Below are 24,938 nucleotides of genomic sequence, written 5' to 3'. Positions count from 1 at the left end.
GTGTACTGATTCGAAGTTAACAAAATACACAATTAATGATAGCGTTTGAATAAAGTAGTAATATATATATATATATATTTTAGAAATCTCAACGAACACACAACCAACCAAACCTGGAATGTAAAGTAAATGCAGAGTAAATTTGAACAGAGGATATCGCATGTTAGCTAGATGTCCACAAATGGTTTGCAATTGAAAGTACAAAGCACATTTATGGTGAACACGAAGTCAATGTATCAAAACACCACGTCATATTGCCTAAAAAATCTGTCTTTTTGAGAAGTTGAAAATCAATTAGATGAAAATTTTGAATCACACCAGTCACTTTTTACATTTTTGGCAATGTTTGGGAATACCAATGTGTCATCTCACATATCATTACTATCAGACGTAATATTTACATAAAGTTTAGTCTGCAGAAAATGCCCCCTCCCTAGTTTGCCAAGGCCTTATTTCCATCTGTTGTTGATTTTTAAATTCGTTGTAATTGATATTTAATAAACGCTTCAATGTATAATATATACATTAAGGGAGACACAAATATGTAATGCAAATCTCAACTATTACACATTATTATTTATTAAAACAATGACACAGATGCGCAACAATGATATACTATTACAATTATACTATTTTGGTTCAAAAAGTAATACACTCACATTGGGTAGTCAATATTACAGTTAGTTGAAATTTCAATAAAATCTATGTGACTTTTAGAATGTGGCCAGCAGACCTCTCCCAACTGACAGGGATTTTCTGCTGATAACCAACGGTATTCACTCTATAAGAAGAAATTCACTATGCACTAACACAACCATATCAACCACGCATACCTTGTTTGTCTGTCGCTGTCTTTTTCCACGCCTCGCTCTATCAATCACTGATTACAGCAATGGAATATATAGGAAGACGCTATGTGAGTTCGATAGATACGAACAATGCGTTGAGTATATGATAATAAACCGTTTATACCTGGCTTGATTTAGACAAACAAACGTATGGTGAATCGCGTGTTAGGTTTTCATACCAATTTCTCAGATTATGAAATACAAATCCCGTTTGTCTATCGTGCCAGCAAAGATTCATATAGTGTTCCGTTATGCACTAGAGCGGTTTCTTGTATAATGCATGCTCTGTATGTCAATCGGAAATTAAAGTCATGCATCAAAGAAGCAAAGTTTCCAAAATGTATAATTAGATTCAGGGGGTAGAAAAACGGTTTTATAAAAATGCTAAAACAGTGAAGTAAAGAATATAATACAGCACAGTGATTAAAGTTAAGTCTGACTGTAGTCGTGGGTATTACGTAATCAAAGCAATATCATCTATACCAGGGAAATTAGAGATTTACAGAATTGCTCAAACATTAACAAATTTGTGATTTTAATGAAACTGGATACGAATTCAATTTTCTCTTAGTTTGCTCAGTTTTGTAACGAACTTCACACATTTCCCCCCTGATCAACTATTCTTTGACAATCTGTGAATCTTTGGCGCGTGATATCTATTATATACATCTTATATACATTTCTTTTTTTCACTTTCCATGTAGTTAACAACTATGAGCCGATGAGCTCCTATGTTGAGGCGATTGCTCAGTTAAACATATTATTTAATTAATGGAAAAAAAATGGCAACATATATAAACAATGTCCCTCCATTTCTATGTGGTTCAGCATGATAATCCTACGATTTTTATGATTTAAAAATAACTTACCTTCTTCTGGGCATAAACAAAGTGACGCCATATTTTTGTCTAAGGACACTAACATTGCTATTTCGGAATAATACTAAATACAGTATAATGCAATATTGTTTTAAATGTACGGTTTCTTATATTGCTTCACCGAAATGAAACAAGAGTGTTTATATATGGACAGAGCATTGTATGCACACCATTATACTGTAAACAAACGATAAACTTGTGTAACCACATCGCCTAAATTTGATTTTCGTGACCACATTGTACAAGTGAATTATTACATTTTATTTTCATACTATTAACCGCATTCAATGCATAAGCTACTCTTTGTTATTAAGCCTTGAATAACTCACATATAAACGGGATTAATGGTCGTAGAAACTAGCGAGATTCAGTCAGGTGGCTTTGAAAGAACCGGATATAATAAGACAAATAGACAGGCATCAAGTATGTGTTCTTAGAATAACGTGAATTACCTAACAACAGTGCACGATTACACGCGTTACTCCCCAATAATGTCGCTCACCCATTATAGTGAGTTGCATTAATTTGTCTTTACGAAAATTCAATACAGGTTTCTTAGCACTTAACTAAGTATGAGTATAAATTGACATTCTAAGCGATGACTTCTCGGTTGACTTGCATAATAATATGTCGTTCGAATCGAAATTACGTGCCGAGAACTAAATCAGTTCTTATAGTCTGTGCATTCATGCTGTTTCGTACACTAAAGCAGTAGAATACATACATACAGACAGACAGACAGACAGACAGACACGCTGACAGACTGATGGAATCACTACTGTAAATGTAGAAGACTAAAAAGAAAAAAATAGCCATAACCGTATTCATTGAAACAGTCTGACTTATTGGCGCATTGTGGCTATTAACACGCCATTTCGAGTATTTTTGATGTTACAATTCGGACATCGGGAGGGGTTGGCGTACGTACTGGCTAAAAGTCGAGCATAAAGTAAAGAATGATTAAATGGTATCACGGCTAATACCGGCGATGACGTGTTTTATTAATCAGACATGTTTCTAACGCGTAAGACATCCGCAAGACAATCTTGACACGAGCAAGTGATAGGATGTGTAAAAGTGTATTTACACGACCAACTGTAGTTGGCCAACAGGTTTAAAGAGTTGACTGACCGCGAAAAATGAAATATGTTTCATTCCCACCGGCAACGTCGATTGACTGAACGCCGGCATACAGTTACTACATAAGCGATTATATTCGGCCGACTACAGTCGGTCGTGTAATTTCACCTTCAACCACCGAGATTTGCGGCAGCGGCGGGTATCACAGCGTGCGTAATTCATGACGCAAACACGTTATTGTTGTGTAAATATGTAGTGATAGAAATCTATGACGAAAATCTTGAGATTCGATTAGACGAATAAAAATAGATTTTAACCTGTGCGAAGGATAAGAAGAATGAAACAGGTGCATTTGCCGACTAAAAACAGCGTATTAAGATCAGCGTATAAATCACACCTGCAAAGATGCGATGACGATAGGACATATCACGATTTCAGTCTGCATTCATAAATTAATTAACCTAGAACTACGATTGGTAACTAACATTCACCACGATTGCCAAATATTAACCAGGATGTTACGTATATCTATTTATGAAAATACATTAATTGTATCAGTGTAACAATGATACACTTCTATATATAATTTATCTATTTACTTTTGTTAGCAGGGACAACCTGTATTACGAACTTTCAAACAAATAAACATACAGAACGTGATCTTCTTACATTTCGTATATTTAGCTGGCGAAAAATACTGTCTTCCTAGTGAGTTGAAGTCAATTTAAAATGTCTTGGAGGTGAATACCTGGCATATTTATATGGATGATATGTATGAAATATACGTTAATAGGCATATCGTAACACGGCGTGGTATCATTTACCATTTCTATACCGATTAACAGCAGATTAGGACGCAGATGCCCTCTCTCATATTGCGTACAAATGAAAGAGGACACTTAAGGCTACGGATAGACATGCTGATCAATCAGTGGGTGACACTCAGCGCGCCGGCAAGTAGGGTTTTACGTGGGTATCATCAATAATACTAATGTTAGTATGGTATGACAGCGTTCGTAGCTATAACTAACTGAGAGATATATACACACATTACGTCATTGGTGAAGAATATAACTAACAAACGATTTACACTAAGCGTTCTAGTATAAGCATTGCAGTGTGCATTGCAGTGCGTCACAGATTTGAATAATTTATTACCTAGCAAGCTGCGTCTTTGCCAACAGTATTCTTATTTATTTATTTATTTATTTATTTATTTATTTATTTATTTATTTATTTATTTATTTATTTATTTATTCATTTATTTATTTATTTATTTATTTATTTATTTATTTATTTATTTATTTATTTATTTATTTATTTATAATATCCGACTTCAACATGAAAATCGACAGAATAATAATCTGGTCAAACCCTGGTGGCAGACATGTTTGTTTTTATTATTAGAAGACGCTTACGTGCGTAATCATTTCATAATTGGAATTCGCATTTCCTAATATGGTAGGAAATAATATGCGGTTGCGGAGGTCGGTGCAACGGTGTACTGTCTGAGTGAATACTTTGAGGTATCCTCGTAATAACCTTATTAGTATACATCTTTGTATGGCGTCCGGTCAAACCCTGGTGGCAGCCATGTTTGTTTTTATTATTAGAGGAAGCTTACATGCGTAATCATCCCATAATTGGAATTCGCATTTCCTTATATGGTAGGATGAAAATTCTCAGTGCAATACCGCAAAATTACGGCTCGCTGTAACTTTACGGAGACAGATGTATAATAATATAAACTATGTATTATGTACTGCCAATTATTATGGGTCACTTGATTCAATGATTTTGCATAATACATTGTAAGTATACGTATACAGTTTTATATTTGTATTCGTCTATTATGATTTGTTCTCTTTACTTCTGGTCTACAGTAATTACACGATAAAAATATGTAATATAGTGCTCAGTGTTGCTAAGTTTTTTAGAACGGCTGCGACTGTTAAAACCGAAACAGTTTATCAAGAGAGATCTCGTTAATTCGCGATGGTCGTAACCATAAACTTCAGAGGATTGCCCCCCGCAATCCCCGCCGCCGGCAGAGACAGCAATTCATGAAGTGGCGTTAATGATCATTAACAGGTTTTCAACAAATTCAAATGCTATAATTTCGACGTTGTAGGAATCGTTTTTACGAGAAGGAAATTGGTAATTATGTTTTCCCCATTGACTCTCAGAGGTGCAAGGTAATTTGCGCAGCGTATTTTTATTTGTATATTGTGCGCCAAGCCTTGAAATCAATCACCATGAAGAAACTAAATGTGTGATTGCTTTTTGCTTTTATAAAGATATAAATGTTAATTGAGTCATTGACCTTTTTTTATCAAATAATTTAACAAGAGTTCATCGTGAGATTAGACATGAATCAAATAATATCGTTATAGAACCAAGTGTAGGTGTTCAGAACAATGTACGTATGCGTACCATTGTTCGGCGCCTATTTCCAAATTATCGAATTAGAAATGGTACCAACAAACGTTTTTTTCTAGAAACAATTAGAGAATATTTAATGAGCGCGTTTAAATACATTTAATTGTACACTGAGTGACAAATAAGAATGTGTTTAATCATAAATACATTGTTTTAGCATTATAATAGCAGTATGTTCTCAATAAAAAGTCGAAAACGCTAATTCCCGTACGTCTCAAATTATCTGTACATGTTTGTGAATGTAGGGCGCGTGTGCACTAGCTCTATTTTATAAAGCAAATATTATTATGACATAACCCTATTGTTTTATCAAACAGATTTTTCGTATACTTTCTTAAGAGGATTCATAGTTAACGATACTGTTTTTGGTGATTGATTGAATGTACTGTAGGAGTATGCTTGATAAAGCGCCCTTGTGACAAATGCCGTATTTGCAGTGTGTTTTATAATGCTTGCGTTTGTTGTATGTTTCATGACAAATGATCTGTAATTTGTCCACCAAGTAAGTATTCTTTCACTTCCGTTTTACTTCATTTTAAACGTTTTACGGACTCTAATTGCTACAGAGTTTATGTTAATTTAAATTCTAGTTAATTTGACTGAGATCGACCATCCCACAAAAGATACAATAGACGTATGTGTATGCATTTGAAAGCAAAGTGTTTGAAAGTAGCATGTGGTTCATGTAGATATAATGATCAACAAGACTTCAGAATGTTTTAGGATTCGAGAAGTACGTTCTCATGAATAAATATAATTTGCGGTCAAGGACTTGAGCACAGTTTGTGATGAAAACATCTCTCTGCTCGTTCATTCGTTGAGAGGCAATCACAAGTTACTAGTGCATAAATCGGTTTATTGAAGGAAATAAAAATGTAAAGCTAAAAAGATGTGCCGGGTGAATATAGGGGTTTATAACGACTTGCTATGATACCCGGATTCGACATGATTTTATCAGCTGTGCCTACGGTTGCATAGTAACCTTAGATGTAGGCCACCAAAGTGTCAGGTAGGCATGTTTAACGACTGTTGATAGTCATTATACAGAACGAGTATAAAAATAGCCGCCACATTAGTAAAATATATTTTCGATTTTAACATTTGAAAAGACCGGTATACACAATAATATACAATATACACCCAAAGCAAACTCATTTTCTTGTTTTGGGTGAGAGTAGTTTTCTATTCATTGATTAACAATATACTTATTAACAACACAACGGTAACATCAATTGTAGATGAAGATGGGAACAATACAATCACGTAACATCTAAAATGTCAATCCCATACAACCTCTAACTAATTTTATTCACAGACAAATATCACTTGCATTAGTATTTCTAGATGCGTGTTTTGTATGATTTCTCGTAACAATATATATTAACCATTCATTCATTTACAGCAGTGTTATTAATTTATATAATTGACAATTCAACATGGATTGAGTATTTTGATTTTAATCCTGTTCATATTTTGTTGCGTATTTCACGCACGTATCTTGCATCCAAATGGCGATCATCACTGTAAATTGAAATAATCATGAAACAAATGCATTTAACGTTCTTGGTTAAGCTATTCCACGTGTATAACGGTACAAAGAATACACAATCAATTAAATTGAAATAGTTGTGGTGAGTGAACCACAGAAACAATTAAAACGTAGTCCCGTTGTCAGACACCGTGGCGCATATATTTCTGTATATATGCCTTCTATAGAAAAGTTGGAAAAGATTGAAAGGTATTCTCCACAGGCACTATGCTATTTGCAAATTAAATCTACCACGAAGATCAAATTCAAAAGCAATTTCACACTTCCTGTCCCCATGATGTGTTAATTTATGTTTGGTTCGACGACGGAAGCCATCTTTTTACTTGCTATTTTGGTTACCGGATTTTAGTGAGTGATAAATGCAGACTGACGGGCGCCTCTGTGCTAAGATTTTTATTGGTACTAAATATTCACTTTAAACAGAGACGATTGTTCAATTGTGCCCTCTGGACATATTTTATATGAATCGGTGTTAGTGTCAATGCAGACTTGAAATTTCATTCTTAGTTTTGATATGTATTTTTTGTATATCTAAAGGTATTGTGTTGTTTATAAGATTGACTCATTTTGATTCTAAAGCGGGCGGAACAAAATAAAGTATTTTTTCAACAATTTCACAATCTGACAATGCAATGATTGTCTAGTTCAAATCATGGTGTAATGCGGCCGTAATATATTTTGATTACGTCTGCCCTCTGGGTGCAAGCCCTTTGATTATGATTTTATGAACTCAAACATTTTACTCACAAGAATCGCAAATCGTCATTAATTTTTCAAGCAAGCGTGTCGCCAAATATTAACCATTAACCAGTATTTATTCTTGTACCAACCGCTACAATCCTACTCCATTCTCTCTCACAGTCGTGTTGCTAAAGTAGTTTGGGCGTACCGCTGCATTGTTGATTACCTCGATACATGATATGTATTCTCTAAAATTGTATGGTTCCCAAAAGCTTAAATGTAAAATATCGGGACACAGTTATATATGCGCTAAATGAAACCGCTAATATGACTAGTACTTTTCCCGACAATCTACGGGACTCACATGTAACACTGGTATCACTGGTATCGTACATACAGCCTGAGTAAGTCGGGGAATTTATTTACCAATAGTCACTTGGAATATAAAAGTTAGTGCATATTTAGTCTGTTTTATGAAAGATGGTATCACACTCGTTGAGTATGCTTACAAGAAATGCACACTTGACATCTCATTAACCACCTCTTGAGGGATTTTAACCAAACCAAACTCACCAAATTAGCTAACAACACTGGGCCTATGTCTGAACATAACCAATAATAAGTGGGGAAAATATAATTAAGATCAAATAATGAAAGTGAATATGTTTATTATAATTCAAAAGCATTTAACGCCTCGGGCTGATATTCAGTTACTTTAAAGCAATTATTTCATTAATGGGAAACGGAACGTCAAAATAGAAATAATAAAGACGCGATATTTGTCGCTTTTTGATAGACGTTACATTCAAAGTATTCATAATTTTAACACACTGGGAATATTGTTTCCACCGTTGAATGCACGAACCGAATCCGACATTTTACTTTCTTAAAACAATGATGTGTGTTGAGTTGACTGCAAGATAAACATTACGTTTATAAACATTAGATAAACATTAGAATAACTTTGAATAGTGACTGCAGCCAAGGTCATTATTAAATACATCATTAATTGAAACACAGGCAACATTGCGCTGTATAATGTGTAAAACATCATAATCAAATATTCATTTTGAAAATGACTTTTTCTTCTGCTGATCTAAGTGCCCCCGATGTTCGGCAAAAAGCATGACGGCGTGGACCGACGAAAAGCCTGTTGCCTTTAGTTTCATCAACAATCACGTAATCAGATTTTGGAAAAAAATCCATAATTAGTATTGTTATTTAGAACTGGATAATATATCACAAGTATGCCATAAAAGTATGTAAATATATTGTCGGATCGTAATATGTTATAAACGTATGACAAGAACATTTACTCATTCTTTAATTCTTCACCAAGTCAGCGATTTAAATATTTCAAGTCATTTCAACTATCTGGTGTAGCAGGGTAATCAATAATTATTTGCATCGATTCACATGATAGTATGAGCTGCATGTCCCCTGGGATGATGTAAGTATACTTTAAAAGCTGGAAAGTGTTCACAAGGTGAGTTTCGCTCCCAGAAACGCTTACAACAGAATATCATTTAGATAATCAAATTCATTGCTTATGATACAGAACTTTGAGTCAATTAGTATCGTTTCAGTAACATCCAGCGTATATCATCTTACATTGAACCAATCCGATAAACTGATGCGAACATCGGTTGACCTGTTTTCACGATGCTGTGCCCATGAATTGAGAAAATAACTTGTGACGCATGACAGGAAATCACGCGTGAGTATCGCAGCTGCGTGTATTTGAAGTGACTTCGAACAACTAAAATCTATTTAAATTAATTTAGAATATACCGATAAACCACGAAAACAAATCAGACAAAAAAGACGTATCATGGAATCAACATTTTTCACTAGTATCAACCACATTATATGGTATACATACAGGTGTGAACTTTTGAACTTGTGGTATAGTTGTTAGCTAGCACAGTACAACATGTTGTATAGGTTCATTCATTTATTATTATTATTATTAGTGTTCTTCACTCCCGATATAGGCGTAAAATAGCAAATAAACACATAGGACATTTATCCGTAAAATGATGCATCAATACGATTGCATAAAGTGTGTTTCCGGTAGCTTAAAATAAAAGCGGTGCAAACTTGTCCCAAGCATAATATTACTCTCAACAGTGCCTAATGTGATCTAAATCAACCGTTTATATATATTCAGATCACCACAGTCTTCAATCCTATCACTGATTTGAAAAAACAAACACTAAGGCCAAAAAAAAAAATATCTCCGTTTCTCGTTTCCGCGTGAATCATTTTAAACTATGCGCTTGTACTCGCACTTGTCTCAGATTTTCCCTATTTCAGCGCAATATTAAAAAAACAAAACAAAAAAATAACCTCCTTTTAAAATTTCCATGAAACGAGAAACAGAGATTTTTTTCTGTCCTAAAAACAACTTGTTTCTAAATAAACGAAAACAATATTATCGAGGTGATTACGACATACATCCACGATCGTCAACAAAAATGACAATCGAATGCCCCAAGCATTTGCTTATTGTGTGTGTGCGCAATTTGCTTATTGTTGCTCTGTTAATGATTGTGAGTTGTGGGTTATAGTATATATCATACATATATGATGTAGTATATCTGTATTAAATAATTATTATAAAAACAAATTAATATTTTTTTGCTGTACATGCTAACAAAATAAATTGTATTCCAGTAACAAGCGTAATAAATCCCTTTTACATTCAATTCCATTGCGACATCTCGAACAGGTGGCTGGTTTACCAAATATGGCAACGTTATACTATTATAAGAGGCCGCAAATCATCCACACTGTTGAGTTGCTAGTTATTTATGGTTATATAGAAATAAATATGCAATGTTTCGATTATGCTGCGACTATTACGTCACAGCACCTGGTATTGATGCCTGTGACGTAAGCGTGTGTGTATAATTGCTAGAAATACGAAAAGAAGTTGTTATAAATTGTCACAACGCAATTTCCCACGATCATGTCGTCTTAGCAACGAATATAGCAGTGGAAAGTGAATATCCGCATATGGCCGCTCATGTCGCCGAATCCTCCGTCATAGCGGCCATTATTCCGCTGACCTATGCCATTATTATTATTATTATCCATTCTATTGCCAGCTACGCATCACTTCATACATTAGATAATACAAAGTAATACGTATTGTATGTTGATCGCTTTATTTGTCAATTTCAATAACCTGAATGTCAAATTACTATCAGCCATTTATCATGGTATGGAATTTCCTCTCATTTTGAATTACCGTTAGTAACAATACTCATGTATATGTAGTATGTTTGCGGTCGGGACCTTAGTACGTCCATACAGGAGGATGATAATCAAATACAAATTTAAATTAAATTAAATGTTGTTATCCTTTTTTTTAATTAACGTGCTGATGTGTTCTTTTGCCAATACAGATAACAATTATCTATTGACATTCAGTTCGATATCATATTTGCTACCACGAAAATGCTGAAGAGTCTGCTTGAAATATTGAAATACTTGTGTGTGCTTCTGACCCACTCGATCAAACATATATTATACTGTCAATTTGACTTCAGACCTAATCAGGAACCACTCTCGCTAAAAAAGTTCAATTTTCAGAACAATTGTCGTTTAAGTAGCTTTAATACAGTACTCCAAGTAGTCAATCGTGCTAGGAACTATATACACAATGTCTAAGTTGAGACCAAACAGGTCCTATGGGAGCCCGGCAAAAGGAGATCTGTGGGTTATACAAGAAGCTTTCTGACGTACTAATTGAGTTTTTTGACAAGCAATCATTTGACCATTGTATTTTACGCATGAATCATATGGGATTCTCCTAATGCATTCCCCATCAATGTAAACATTTAATGCTGCCTTTTTATGCTCTGCCCAATTAATGGGTAGACCGGCTATGTGCCTTCTACAATTGGTGAAATTGCGCTCGTCTCAATTACACGGCGACATTAAATCGAATTGCCCAATCCCTTAGGGGCCCCGTCTAAGTCACTATGAATGAAATCAAAGAACAGTGCGAGTTGTGCACATTAAAAACAAGATTATTGGTGGTAAGGGTATGGATAATGTGAATACGGATGATTCCATTTAAAGTTGTCTTAATGGAACTCCATGATACACGTCGTCCGTAGTGTTTCTCTTTCAGTGCACTAATGTGATCCAATAGAGCAACTATGTTGCTATGGTTACTATATGTACTTTTCTTGCTAATCATACAGCAGAAATCTGAAAGTCAAAGGTTACTGCTTGGTTCTGAGTTAATAACAGGAATGAAGTGGTACATACTTATTCTATCGAGTTACTCCTATGACTAGATCCTCACGCTATTTGATGTGTGTTGTTTATTCTTGTGTGCCTCCAAGGTACTAAATCCAGAAATACTACATTTAGTGAGCCCAAAATAAATCACGATCAACACAACCCTTGAGTATGTCACGGCTGGTTATAACTTCTCAAATTTGAGCGCTAAAACTGAACATCCGTTTATGTGAAATGCTTCCATTCCACCAAATAAGCAAATTTAAGATTTGTCTGTTTACTTGTCATGAATTGCAGATAATCATGGAAAGTCATTATCTGTATTTGTGATTTACACCTCTACTCACTTATCTTTGTACTAAAGCAGCTATCTCATTTTCCTTGCATTGTTTTAGGAAAAACTTATCCTTAGAATGATCAAAAAAGACGAGTTGCAGTTTGAAAGTGCGTGTTCCGATTACGAGGTTCTGCATTGTATACATGTGTCGTGCTCTCATGATATTTGAATTTTGAAAGAGGCTTGACATGTTTTCTTATTTTGGGAGGAGGGAGCTAATGTGGTTTAGATTAGGACGGAGCCTAAATGCTTAATCCGTTTTTTTTATTCGTATCGTTCATCTCATGGGAAAAATAGATTAGGATATGCGTGTTTCAACAAATGGTCATATTTCAGGACGAAGCTTTTGCACTAATCACTACCAGTTTGAAGAGAGATGTGAGACAATGATTGCAAAAGCAGACTGCTTAGGTGTTCGGTGATATGTAGGGATTCTGTTACAAATTGTAGTGTATATGTTATGATGTATACTGCATATGATATAATATGTAGTGTATATGTTATGCTGTTTACTGTATATGATATAATATGTAGTGTATATGTTATGCTGTATACTGTATATGATATAATATGTAGTGTATATGTTACGAAGTATACTGCATATGATATAATATGTAGTGTATATGTTATGATGCATACTGCATATGATATAATATGTAGTGTATATGTTATGATGCATACTGCATATGATATAATATGTAGTGTATATGATATGACGTAAACTGTATATGATATAATATGTAGTGTATATGCTATGATGCATACTGTATATGATATAATATGTAATGTATATGTTATGATGTATACTGTATATGATATAATATGTAGTGTATATGCTATGATGTATACTGTATATGATATAATATGTAATGTATATGTTATGATGTATACTGTATATGATATAATATGTAGTGTATATGTTATGATGTATACTGTATATGATATAATATGTAGTGTATATGCTATGATGTATACTGTATATGATATAATATGTAATGTATATGCTATGATGTATACTGTATATGATATAATATGTAGTGTATATGCTATGATGTATACTGTATATGATATAATATGTAGTGTATATGTTATGATGTATACTGTATATGATATAATATGTAATGTATATGCTATGATGTATACTGTATATGATATAATATGTAGTGTATGTGCTATGATGTATACTGTATATGATATAATATGTAATGTATATGTTATGATGTATACTGTATATGATATAATATGTAATGTATATGCTATGATGTATACTGTATATGATATAATATGTAATGTATATGTTATGATGTATACTGTATATGATATAATATGTAATGTATATGCTATGATGTATACTGTATATGATATAATATGTAATGTATATGCTATGATGTATACTGTATATGATATAATATGTAATGTATATGTTATGATGTATACTGTATATGATATAATATGTAGTGTATATGTTATGATGTATACTGTATATGATATAATACGTAGTGTATATGTCATGCTGTATACTGCATATGATATAATATGTAATGTATATGCTATGATGTATACTGTATATGATATAATATGTAGTGTATATGCTATGATGTATACTGTATATGATATAATATGTAATGTATATGTTATGATGTATACTGTATATGATATAATATGTAATGTATATGCTATGATGTATACTGTATATGATATAATATGTAATGTATATGTTATGATGTATACTGTATATGATATAATATGTAATGTATATGCTATGATGTATACTGTATATGATATAATATGTAATGTATATGTTATGATGTATACTGTATATGATATAATATGTAATGTATATGCTATGATGTATACTGTATATGATATAATATGTAATGTATATGCTATGATGTATACTGTATATGATATAATATGTAATGTATATGTTATGATGTATACTGTATATGATATAATATGTAGTGTATATGTTATGATGTATACTGTATATGATATAATATGTAGTGTATATGTTATGATGTATACTGTATATAATATAATATGTAGTGTATATGTTATGATGTATACAGTATATGATATAATATGTAGTGTATATGCTATGATGTATACTGTATATGATATAATATGTAGTGTATATGCTATGATGTATACTGTATATGATATAATATGTAGTGTATATGCTATGATGTATACTGTATATGATATAATATGTAGTGTATATGCTATGATGTATACTGTATATGATATAATATGTAATGTATATGTTATGATGTATACTGTATATGATATAATATGTAGTGTATATGCTATGATGTATACTGTATATGATATAATATGTAGTGTATATGCTATGATGTATACTGTATATGATATAATATGTAGTGTATATGCTATGATGTATACAGTATATGATATAATATGTAGTGTATATGCTATGATGTATACTGTATATGATATAATATGTAGTGTATATGCTATGATGTATACTGTATATGATATAATATGTAGTGTATATGTTATGATGTATACTGTATATGATATAATATGTAGTGTATATGTTATGATGTATACTGTATATGATATAATATGTAATGTATATGCTATGATGTATACTGTATATGATATAATATGTAATGTATATGCTATGATGTATACTGTATATGATATAATATGTAATGTATATGTTATGATGTATACTGTATATGATATAATATGTAGTGTATATGTTATGATGTATACTGTATATGATATAATATGTAGTGTATATGTTATGATGTATACTGTATATAATATAATATGTAGTGTATATGTTATGATGTATACAGTATATGATATAATATGTAGTGTATATGCTATGATGTATACTGTATATGATATAATATGTAGTGTATATGCTATGATGTATACTGTATATGATATAATATGTAGTGTATATGCTATGATGTATACTGTATATGATATAATATGTAGTGTATATGCTATGATGTATACTGTATATGATATAATATGTAATGTATATGTTATGATGTATACTGTATATGATATAATATGTAGTGTATATGCTATGATGTATACTGTATATGATATAATATGTAGTGTATATGCTATGATGTATACTGTATATGATATAATATGTAGTGTATATGCTATGATGTATACAGTATATGATATAATATGTAGTGTATATGCTATGATGTATACTGTATATGATATAATATGTAGTGTATATGCTATGATGTATACTGTATATGATATAATATGTAGTGTATATGTTATGATGTATACTGTATATGATATAATATGTAGTGTATATGTTATGATGTATACTGTATATGATATAATATGTAGTGTATATGCTATGATGTATACTGTATATGATATAATATGTAATGTATATGTTATGATGTATACTGTATATGATATAATATGTAGTGTATATGCTATGATGTATACTGTATATGATATAATATGTAGTGTATATGTTATGATGTATACTGTATATAATATAATATGTAGTGTATATGTTATGATGTATACTGTATATGATATAATATGTAATGTATATGTTATGATGTATACTGTATATGATATAATATGTAATGTATATGTTATGATGCATACTGCATATGATATAATATGTAGTGTATATGTTATGATGTATACTGTATATGATATAATATGTAGTGTATATGTTATGATGTATACTGTATATGATATAATATGTAGTGTATATGTTATGATGTATACTGTATATGATATAATATGTAGTGTATATGTTATGATGCATACTGCATATGATATAATATGTAATGTATATGTTATGATGTATACTGTATATGATATAATATGTAGTGTATATGTTATGATGTATACTGTATATGATATAATATGTAGTGTATATGTTATGATGTATACTGTATATGATATATGTAGTGTATATGTTATGATGCATACTGCATATGATATAATATGTAATGTATATGTTATGATGTATACTGTATATGATATAATATGTAGTGTATATGTTATGATGTATACTGTATATGATATAATATGTAGTGTATATGCTATGATGTATACTGTATATGATATAATATGTAGTGTATATGTTATGATGTATACTGTATATGATATAATATGTAGTGTATATGCTATGATGTATACTGTATATGATATAATATGTAGTGTATATGTTACGATGTATACTGTATATGATATAATATGTAGTGTATATGTTATGATGTATACTGTATATGATATAATATGTAATGTATATGCTATGATGTATACTGTATATGATATAATATGTAGTGTATATGTTATGATGTATACTGTATATGATATAATATGTAGTGTATATGTTATGATGCATACTGCATATGATATAATATGTAATGTATATGTTATGATGTATACTGTATATGATATAATATGTAGTGTATATGTTATGATGTATACTGTATATGATATAATATGTAGTGTATATGTTATGATGTATACTGTATATGATATAATATGTAGTGTATATGTCATGCTGTATACTGTATATGATATAATATGTAGTGTATATGTTATGATGTATACTGTATATGATATAATATGTAGTGTATATGTCATGCTGTATACTGTATATGATATAATATGTAATGTATATGTTATGATGTATACTGTATATGATATAATATGTAGTGTATATGTCATGCTGTATACTGTATATGATATAATATGTAGTGTATATGTTATGATGTATACTGTATATGATATAATATGTAGTGTATATGTCATGCTGTATACTGTATATGATATAATATGTAGTGTATATGTTATGATGTATACTGTATATGATATAATATGTGGTGTATGAAATAGTTTCGCTACTCAAATAACGCGGTCGTGTCATATTTGTTATATTTAATAATTCAAAAGGTAAGCTACACAGATCCGTGTAAGGTTTGATCGTGCAAGAGAAGATACCATATTGATTACATGACCCATAAATTATGTATAGAATGTATAATTGTACACTATGTTGTATAAGGATACATTATTATATTTGGTTGGTCCATTCTAATGCAGACATGAATACAAACCAATATAAAGTCCACAATTACTGAGCCAAATATGATAATACGATTTCAATTCCGTAGGATAACAACATGTACATGTAAACAGGGCAGGGGTGCACACGTAGCACGTTCAAAGGTGAGTCACAGTCATAAAACAAATATGTTTGAAAGAATGGTATTTTATTAAAATAGGTGATAGCGTGATAGGTGATAATTGTTTTGCAAATCTCTCCAACCCAGTAAATCATGTCTCAACTAAATGCGAATATAATTATAGTTATTTGCTCCAAGTCATTCGCACCAGAAAGTGCGTCGACGAATGTCTTGACAGGAGCATTGTTAGTTTGCTTAGAATTGAGTTGGCATACAATTTGTATCGTTTTAAAATATAAAAAAACACGAAAAATAACGACACTGTTCGTATAAATTCGTCATGTAGTTATGTTTGGCTTTTTCTATGCAAATATTTTAATAATGATCTTGAAACAATCTTAGTAGTAGTAGTATCACATCTATATATACAATTCTGCATTTGTTTCACGTCTTGAGCAACAACACCGACGACGTAATACTATCGGTTGTTATAACACATGTGTTGAGACGTTGTCAATTATGACTGTACGATTGAATGTGTACGCCTTCCACGCAATCAGTGAAAACATCGGGCATCCGTCATATCACCAGGTTTTAGTGAAATATCTCGATTACACATAAATGAACATTATACAGCAGCAGTGAGCGTCGCAACTATAGGTGAACTGTTTTACCCAGGAGGCCAATTTGACAGCATCGATAATAAACTCAGTCACGGAACGTTACCACCTTACACTCATACGAAGCGAGCTAGATATTGTGTAACACAGACACATCTACTCCGTGGACTAATGAAGCATAAGCCATTGCCAGACCGTGTATGATCCTAATGAGAAATTATTAACAGCATGTATGTTTCTAATTCTAGCACCATTGCCACACTTTAAATTCACACGTCTGACCCTTCGTCATAAAGCTGATCGTACTGCTAAAATGCTATGTTTCACTATAACGCGAATTTATCACTTATTCAGCCAACCGACCATTCGGCATACTAACTCCTCAGATCACTGTCTGTTGTTTTTCTATAGTCGCCGGGTAAATACGACTAGACTAATGTTCGCATTATAACATTTTATTGGGAAAATCATCTTCCTGCACAATTGCGCACTGTCATCATTTGCAATTAATCAAAATATTATTGTTTGACATTTATGTACGATGCTACATACAGTGATGCCAATTAAGTACATATAGGTAAAAGAATGTGTTATTCTGCATTGACGATGATATTATGCAACTTTATACTAATAATATGAGATGGTTTCACAACATTCAGCGTATCCTTAATGCAACGGATCATGTGTCAATATCAAATGCAAGCCAGCTTCCTGCTAAAGTGATTATTATCATCTGTAACTACGGGATTATATAAGTGATGGTTTCAAGTGATAAACTAAATTACGATATGTTGTCTCTCACGCAAATGCTATAACAGAATGCCGTCTTATCTTTACAGTGGAATGTTAAGCGATTTGTCTAGAATTGGCCAAGGATGCAATTTTTAAACAATATATTTCGAAATTGGCAAACAAATAGGGTATCAGTAATCTTCATTTGTGAGTGAAATTTAAGATTCGCACTAGCCCCGGGATGTCACTGACTGTCAAAATGGTTGCCAATATCTACTTTGGAGCGAGGGTACAACGCGACTTGTTATTCAGCCAATCCCCCCTAACCCACTGCCCGCCCACCCCAAATAGTGTTGCTTTCCTGGTCACGATAGCCATGGAGTTGGAACAGTGGACGCAGGAGAAAACAACAAAAAAACAAAAACAAAACACTATTTATGGGAGATGGGCAAAACAAATCACGTGACTCTTTCTAAACGAGATCTCAGCAGCCATTCGTGAATAAAGTATATTGTTCAATATATATATATATAAAATGACCGCCATTTTGAGAGAAAACATTAGGAATACAGCATGGAAGCACAGTTCCCATGGTAAAGAATACAGAGATCCGCCATTGTTTCCTTTAATTTTAATGCAGTCTTGTTGCAACATTATTAGTAAAATTTATAATTTTGTGTAAATTCATTGAATCGTACTTTATAGTGCATATAATTATTGCTTAGAAGAAGTCAAGCGTTGGGCAATATTACTTTTAAATCGCCATCTTATTGAATACACATCGTCTATCATGTCACCGACTGCTAGCTTCATCCATCCATAAGACAACCCTGACTGTTCGCAGTAACACTTTCTGACAACACACACACACATTTTTAGATATCCTCGAAAAAAAATGATTGTTTTAGTCTGGTAGTTTTAAGCACATATTTCAAGCCAACGTTTATTGTCGTATATTCTGTTCAAACATGTGTACTGAAAGTAGCTTGATAATATCAATAACTATGTTATATTTTGCCAAGTGTAGTCAACTGTGAAGAGAAACAATGTAATCTGTATGTAAAGTCGCACAATTCATGTCAGATCCGAGCTGTATACGACCCGACTGTGTATTCAGTAATAACAATGTAAAGCAAACGGGGTTAATCTGCGTCGCGGGTGGTGGGTATTAGTGGGTAAAAAAAACATGCATCATCTAACTGTTAACTAAATGATATACACCCCCTAATCGACGCGCTTTTATAATGAAAACAAGAAATAAAACGGTCTCCCCAGACGAACAGTAAAATTTAATTGTGATTACATTTGTGCTTACTCACACCTTTACTCAATGAATCGTTAGCCTTACTAGAAACAGCGATCAACAATTCATGATTGTTGCTTGTTACTTTCCAGAATGGGAAAATGGACAATAGCCAAATGAATGGTTAAACACAGTTAAGCGTTGTTTATCAACATTGCATTCTGGGAGATGTGTGTATTACTTTTTTTCTTAAGCTAACCATTCCCTATGCCGACCGAGATTTCATTTCCTAAAGATATATCCTTAAATTGTAATATGGTGTTCCTTCACTGACTCGTTAATTTTCATACGTGAAAACTGACGCATCGTAAATCAGCGTTACTGGAATAGCCACAGGCTAGCACGGTCGTCATCTTGGGCACTAAATAACGCTTACATGCCGCTTTTACAGTGTATTGGCTGCCTATATTAATCACCGATCGGATCATTGTTCGAAATGTACTGGGGACAATAACACAATGAATGAAATCAACACGATCGTCATTAACACTGTAAACAGTATTTTACTGTTTCAAAAATGACAGTAAAACTGCAAAACGCATGTCTTGAAATGAATCAACCGTAAATGGTTAGCGGATTTTATACAAGTGAAAAACTAGCAATATACAAGACCATGTGCAAATAAAGAAATGTTTAGTTCTGAATCAATTCGAATTTCAGAATTATAGTATCAAGCGTGTAGTCAAGGATACGTAGAGATATTTATGAGTCAAGTAAATGTATACAGGTATAATGTATTTCAAGTGTCTATAATAAGTAAGTCTCAACAATCCTAACGTTTCATTGCTTTCATCTACTTTATATCATTTATCGTCGAATAAACCACAACGTTAACACACTCAGCTGTTCAGATTGTCATCTTTGGTGGATTTCATTTTGAAAGACGTTTCGCGGTGTGGGTTATCTATATTTTTGTGATCATTCTCGTCGACAAACGGAGTTTAATGTTATCACGTCGTGTGCGAGATAGTGACATGTATATGACACTAACACTACAGCTGTGCTATCTAATATAATGGTTATACAAGATATCAGGTTGATTGGTACTCGGTTGTCATGGGTTTTGGTTGTGAATTCGAAAAAGAATTCCAAGTGAAGTTTTCTGTGGATTTTGTAAAGTGTTAGATGCAGATTTCTCCGTCAATATTGTTATAACTAAACTGAGAATAAAATATAAAGAACGGAATGGCGATGCACAACAGATTCAATTTTCCTACAATATGTTATGGCGAGTTCATTACTCAAATAATTATTGGTACGATTTATTATTTTTAAAGCCATGTGGTTAAACAACAGTAAAATTTAATTCGAATGTGGTGCGACTGAGTATAGGGGAAATCAAAATCTCTAGTAAGATTTGTGTGAGAACGGAATTCACACAAATAACCATGGTAATTATTAAGAAAAGTATAATAGACTGATAATACTCACCAATATTGCCATTCTGGATTGCGATTATAAGTGCACTTCTCCCTTCTGAGTCGATGCAGTTGACATTTAGCCGGGCTGGATCAACGTTTTCTAAGCTCTGCAGAACAGCTTTTTTGTCTCCATTATCGGCAGCGGCAAGGAACAGTTTCTCCGTCGAAGTCTCGGCAAACTTCCATGTCACTCCTGCAAATCTCAACATAGTAGAAAACTGTGTTTGAGCACGTGATCACATACAGGCAAACGCAACTAGAAATCTACAGGAGTCTGAAAAAAGAACAGTAATAAGCAGAGAAGCACGTCGTCCGTCCATAGCGCAGTAGACTGGGTTGAAAACTGTGGTAGGTCACGTGACCCAGCTCCAAAAGCGCCGCTCACGAGTGACTCAAATTTTACTGCGCAGTGTGGACGCGCGGTGTATATGCAAATCAGTATACTGATATTTGTTATCGTTTCAGTTGACAGCTCTGATAGGTGAAGTGCAAGCGTCCCAGACAATATGAGCTAGCTGACCAATATACCATGATATTGTTCAACAATGCTATCTCCGTGATACCGTATGTAGGCTATTCTTCTGTCAGGTATGATACATATCTGCGTTTAAGGCTTCATGTGGCGCTAGTTCACAGCCTAAATGTAATTTCATTTTGTTTCGTTTAAGTAGAAACCGTACGCCATTGAGTTGTATATACATAGTCACAATTGCTCGCAAATGCCTTGTCATATAGCGATGGTTCTAAACTGATAATAATTTGCCTTCTGGGCAATCACTTTGAAGTTAGGCGACTGAATATATATGACAGATACAATGCCTGTTAATGTCACATTTATAGGTGAGTTGACCGAATCTGAAAGTGTTTGCAGCGTAATGTCAAAGCTATAAAAAACTTGAAAATAAAATAAAAGGAAAAGAAATCGAGGTTGAGTCTCCTGGTCTCAACTGTTGGTATAACGGTTCACCAGCTATACAAACCTCAAAGACAGGCTGTGGTTTAAGGATAAGTTTTGTTTAATGCGTGTATTTTCTACTTATGATGATTTAATTCGTGTCGATTGTGTTGTATATGTTTTTTTGGCCTGGAATAAACGATTAATAATTAAATAATAATTAATGTGAAAATAATGTGAAAGTAATGTCTATAATGTGAATGTGTTATTGCGATAAGTCAGATCAGACTATATTAATTTTGTTTACTTTTTTCAATATGACAATTAGTAGTAGTTATTTTGTTACTAATTTCATAAAATGGCACATGTAACCTAACTGGAAACTATTTAATTCAAGGTAACTTGTGTATATTCATAATCCTGAGGATTGGGGACGCCGAAGAGGAAAAATCTGAACATCGCAAATAAAAATAGAAGGAGTATATTATACATTTACTAAGCAACACGAAATTAAGCTAGACCTTCAAACGATTCCCCTTACAGATGTATTTCATTACCTATAAAGGCACACGTACGAAAACATGCTCAGACTGTTATATATTAACAACCACGTATATATATCAAGCAGCAATGTCACGTGACATTTACCATGTTTTAAGTAGAAATGATTATATTGAAATTGGAAATGCATTTATGTTTCTTTTGTAAATAAGTCAAATTATATAAGTTGGAAAGACGAAGTACAAATTTCACGAATATTGTAACTCAATTTTAGGAGATCGTACTGATTATGCAATCAATAACACAACTAAACAACCTATTTATCATTCACATCATTTATATTTTAGAATACTCAAGTTATATATCCTCTAGGCATGCATAGGTAGGAATTATATGGGCTGTGATATATGTATCATGGTAATAAATTCGTGAAAATAGTTTCTAGGATATCTACAATGTATATTATATTATATTGAATATTTTATGTCAGAATCAAATGTGGCTGTGTTGAATACATGTAGAGCAGAAATATCCTATTAATAATTGTACAAAAATGATTATCTGTCCTGCTATATCGTACTGTTTTATCGTTTTGACTCTCTGTGTAAATGCATGAGTATTATAACATGTTTTACGGTATCAATGACCTAGCTTACCTTGACGTCACACTATGAAAAATGCAAATGCGGCCTACTCGGCATTTAAAGAAGGAATTGTGAGATTACGTAAGCTACACTGCAAACTATTTCACTCCTGCTTGGCCATCATTCCACCTCCTCTTTATAATATGGACATATTTTACATCATATATCAATATGATTACAATATCAACCGATTTATTGAGATAGATATCAATTACCGACTGCTACTAGCGACTGATATTTTTACACTTGGCATGGACAGTCTTTGGTTCCACCTATCAGCAATGACAGTTTACGTTATTTTTACCGATGTAATATAAATATTCATACGTTGTCGTGTATTTAGTAATTTGAAATACATACACAGACTTCCTATGTAGTTGCCAGCACTAAATTAACATGAGAAGATCAAACCCGATCAAACTGTCAATCACATTGATCTAGGAAACTATCTAATTAATTATACATATTATGACGTCACATAATTCTGTTTGTACATTCCAGAAAGGCAGCCATGTGGAAAATTCGTATCCCCTTGTGCGTCTAAAACATGAAATTCAATTTGGATAAGACCGGCAGTTTCTCTGATCATTCTCATTATTCTTCGACTACTGAATCTAAATGCAGACGCACAGATTGGCATTGTGGACATTTACTTTTACCGTTAACCACATGAACGTTCAAATGGCCTTGTCTTGGTTGGTGACGAGATATATAAGAGTTTCATATATATTTAATAATAACGCAATTAATATTCATGTAGATATATACTTGGAGTGTGCTCAAACATTTCTTTTCCGGTCGATACTAGGACAAGCGCCTTCCGGATAACACTCGCGGCGTATTACGTCATTTCCGGGTACAGGAATTCTTTCTGCTTTAACTAGTAATACAAATTAACTAGTTAAAAATAACCACATTGTAAAAAGTAATAAACATTTTAGCCATTTATTTTTGATTCACTCTAGTTAATTATATGTGCAAGGTTTATGTATAGATTGAGGTTGTTTCTATACAACCATGTTTATTGAGTAGAACGTTAGTTACTACGTCATCGACTCGTATTTGGAAATCAACATGCCCAGAAGCGTGTTTTTATCAAATGAAAATCATGTTGTTTAACTACAAACAATTTTCTGACATCTACGCATTACCAAAATATCGCGTTCAATTTTAAAAGCACGGTCGTTCAAATGATTGATGCATAAGTAGACTCACCTGTCTGAATACAATTTCCCGTGGATCCCAGTGTGGCTAAAGTGGGTTTGGTGTTCATACTGTGTCCACTTGCAGCATGTTTCATGTTTACGCCCGCGTGCATGTTCATAGCGTTGGATTTCTCCCCCATACCGGTTCAAATTTAAGATCAAACTGACTTACATTGATTGAACTGAATTCTGCAAACTAAATATAAAAACAAAAAGAAAGGAAGTTAGAATTAAAACGCCTCTCTATGACGTCACTTTTCCGCTGTTGGGACACGCTTCTCGTTGTCACTGCATCGATGTGGATTGATAAGATTTGAATTTAATCTACCATGGTTTAGAAGAGGAGCGATAAAAATGTCACATTAATATAAATTATCGCCAATTGGCAAGTA

General features: G+C 32.8%; 1 protein-coding gene across 1 annotated transcript in view; it reads right to left on the bottom strand.

Moving 5' to 3' along the window:
* The window catches only part of LOC144348172 (short transient receptor potential channel 4-like), a 38,591-nt gene extending 13,853 nt beyond the window's left edge, over positions 1-24,738 (bottom strand). Inside the window, exons 1-2 of the mRNA XM_078007669.2 lie at positions 24,557-24,738; positions 21,312-21,494 (exon numbers count right to left, since the gene is read on the bottom strand). Coding sequence (XP_077863795.1) covers positions 21,312-21,494; positions 24,557-24,686 — 313 coding nt within the window. The 5' untranslated portion in view covers positions 24,687-24,738. The remainder of the gene's footprint in view (positions 1-21,311; positions 21,495-24,556) is intronic.
* Positions 24,739-24,938: the final 200 nt, after the last annotated feature.

This window comes from Saccoglossus kowalevskii, chromosome 18 (genome assembly GCF_978046115.1).
Source record: "Saccoglossus kowalevskii chromosome 18, keSacKowa6.1, whole genome shotgun sequence".
In the NCBI taxonomy this organism is placed as follows: domain Eukaryota; kingdom Metazoa; phylum Hemichordata; class Enteropneusta; family Harrimaniidae; genus Saccoglossus; species Saccoglossus kowalevskii.
The sequence above is the reverse complement of the archived record's forward strand: the minus strand, read 5'-3'. Positions and strand labels throughout refer to the sequence as shown.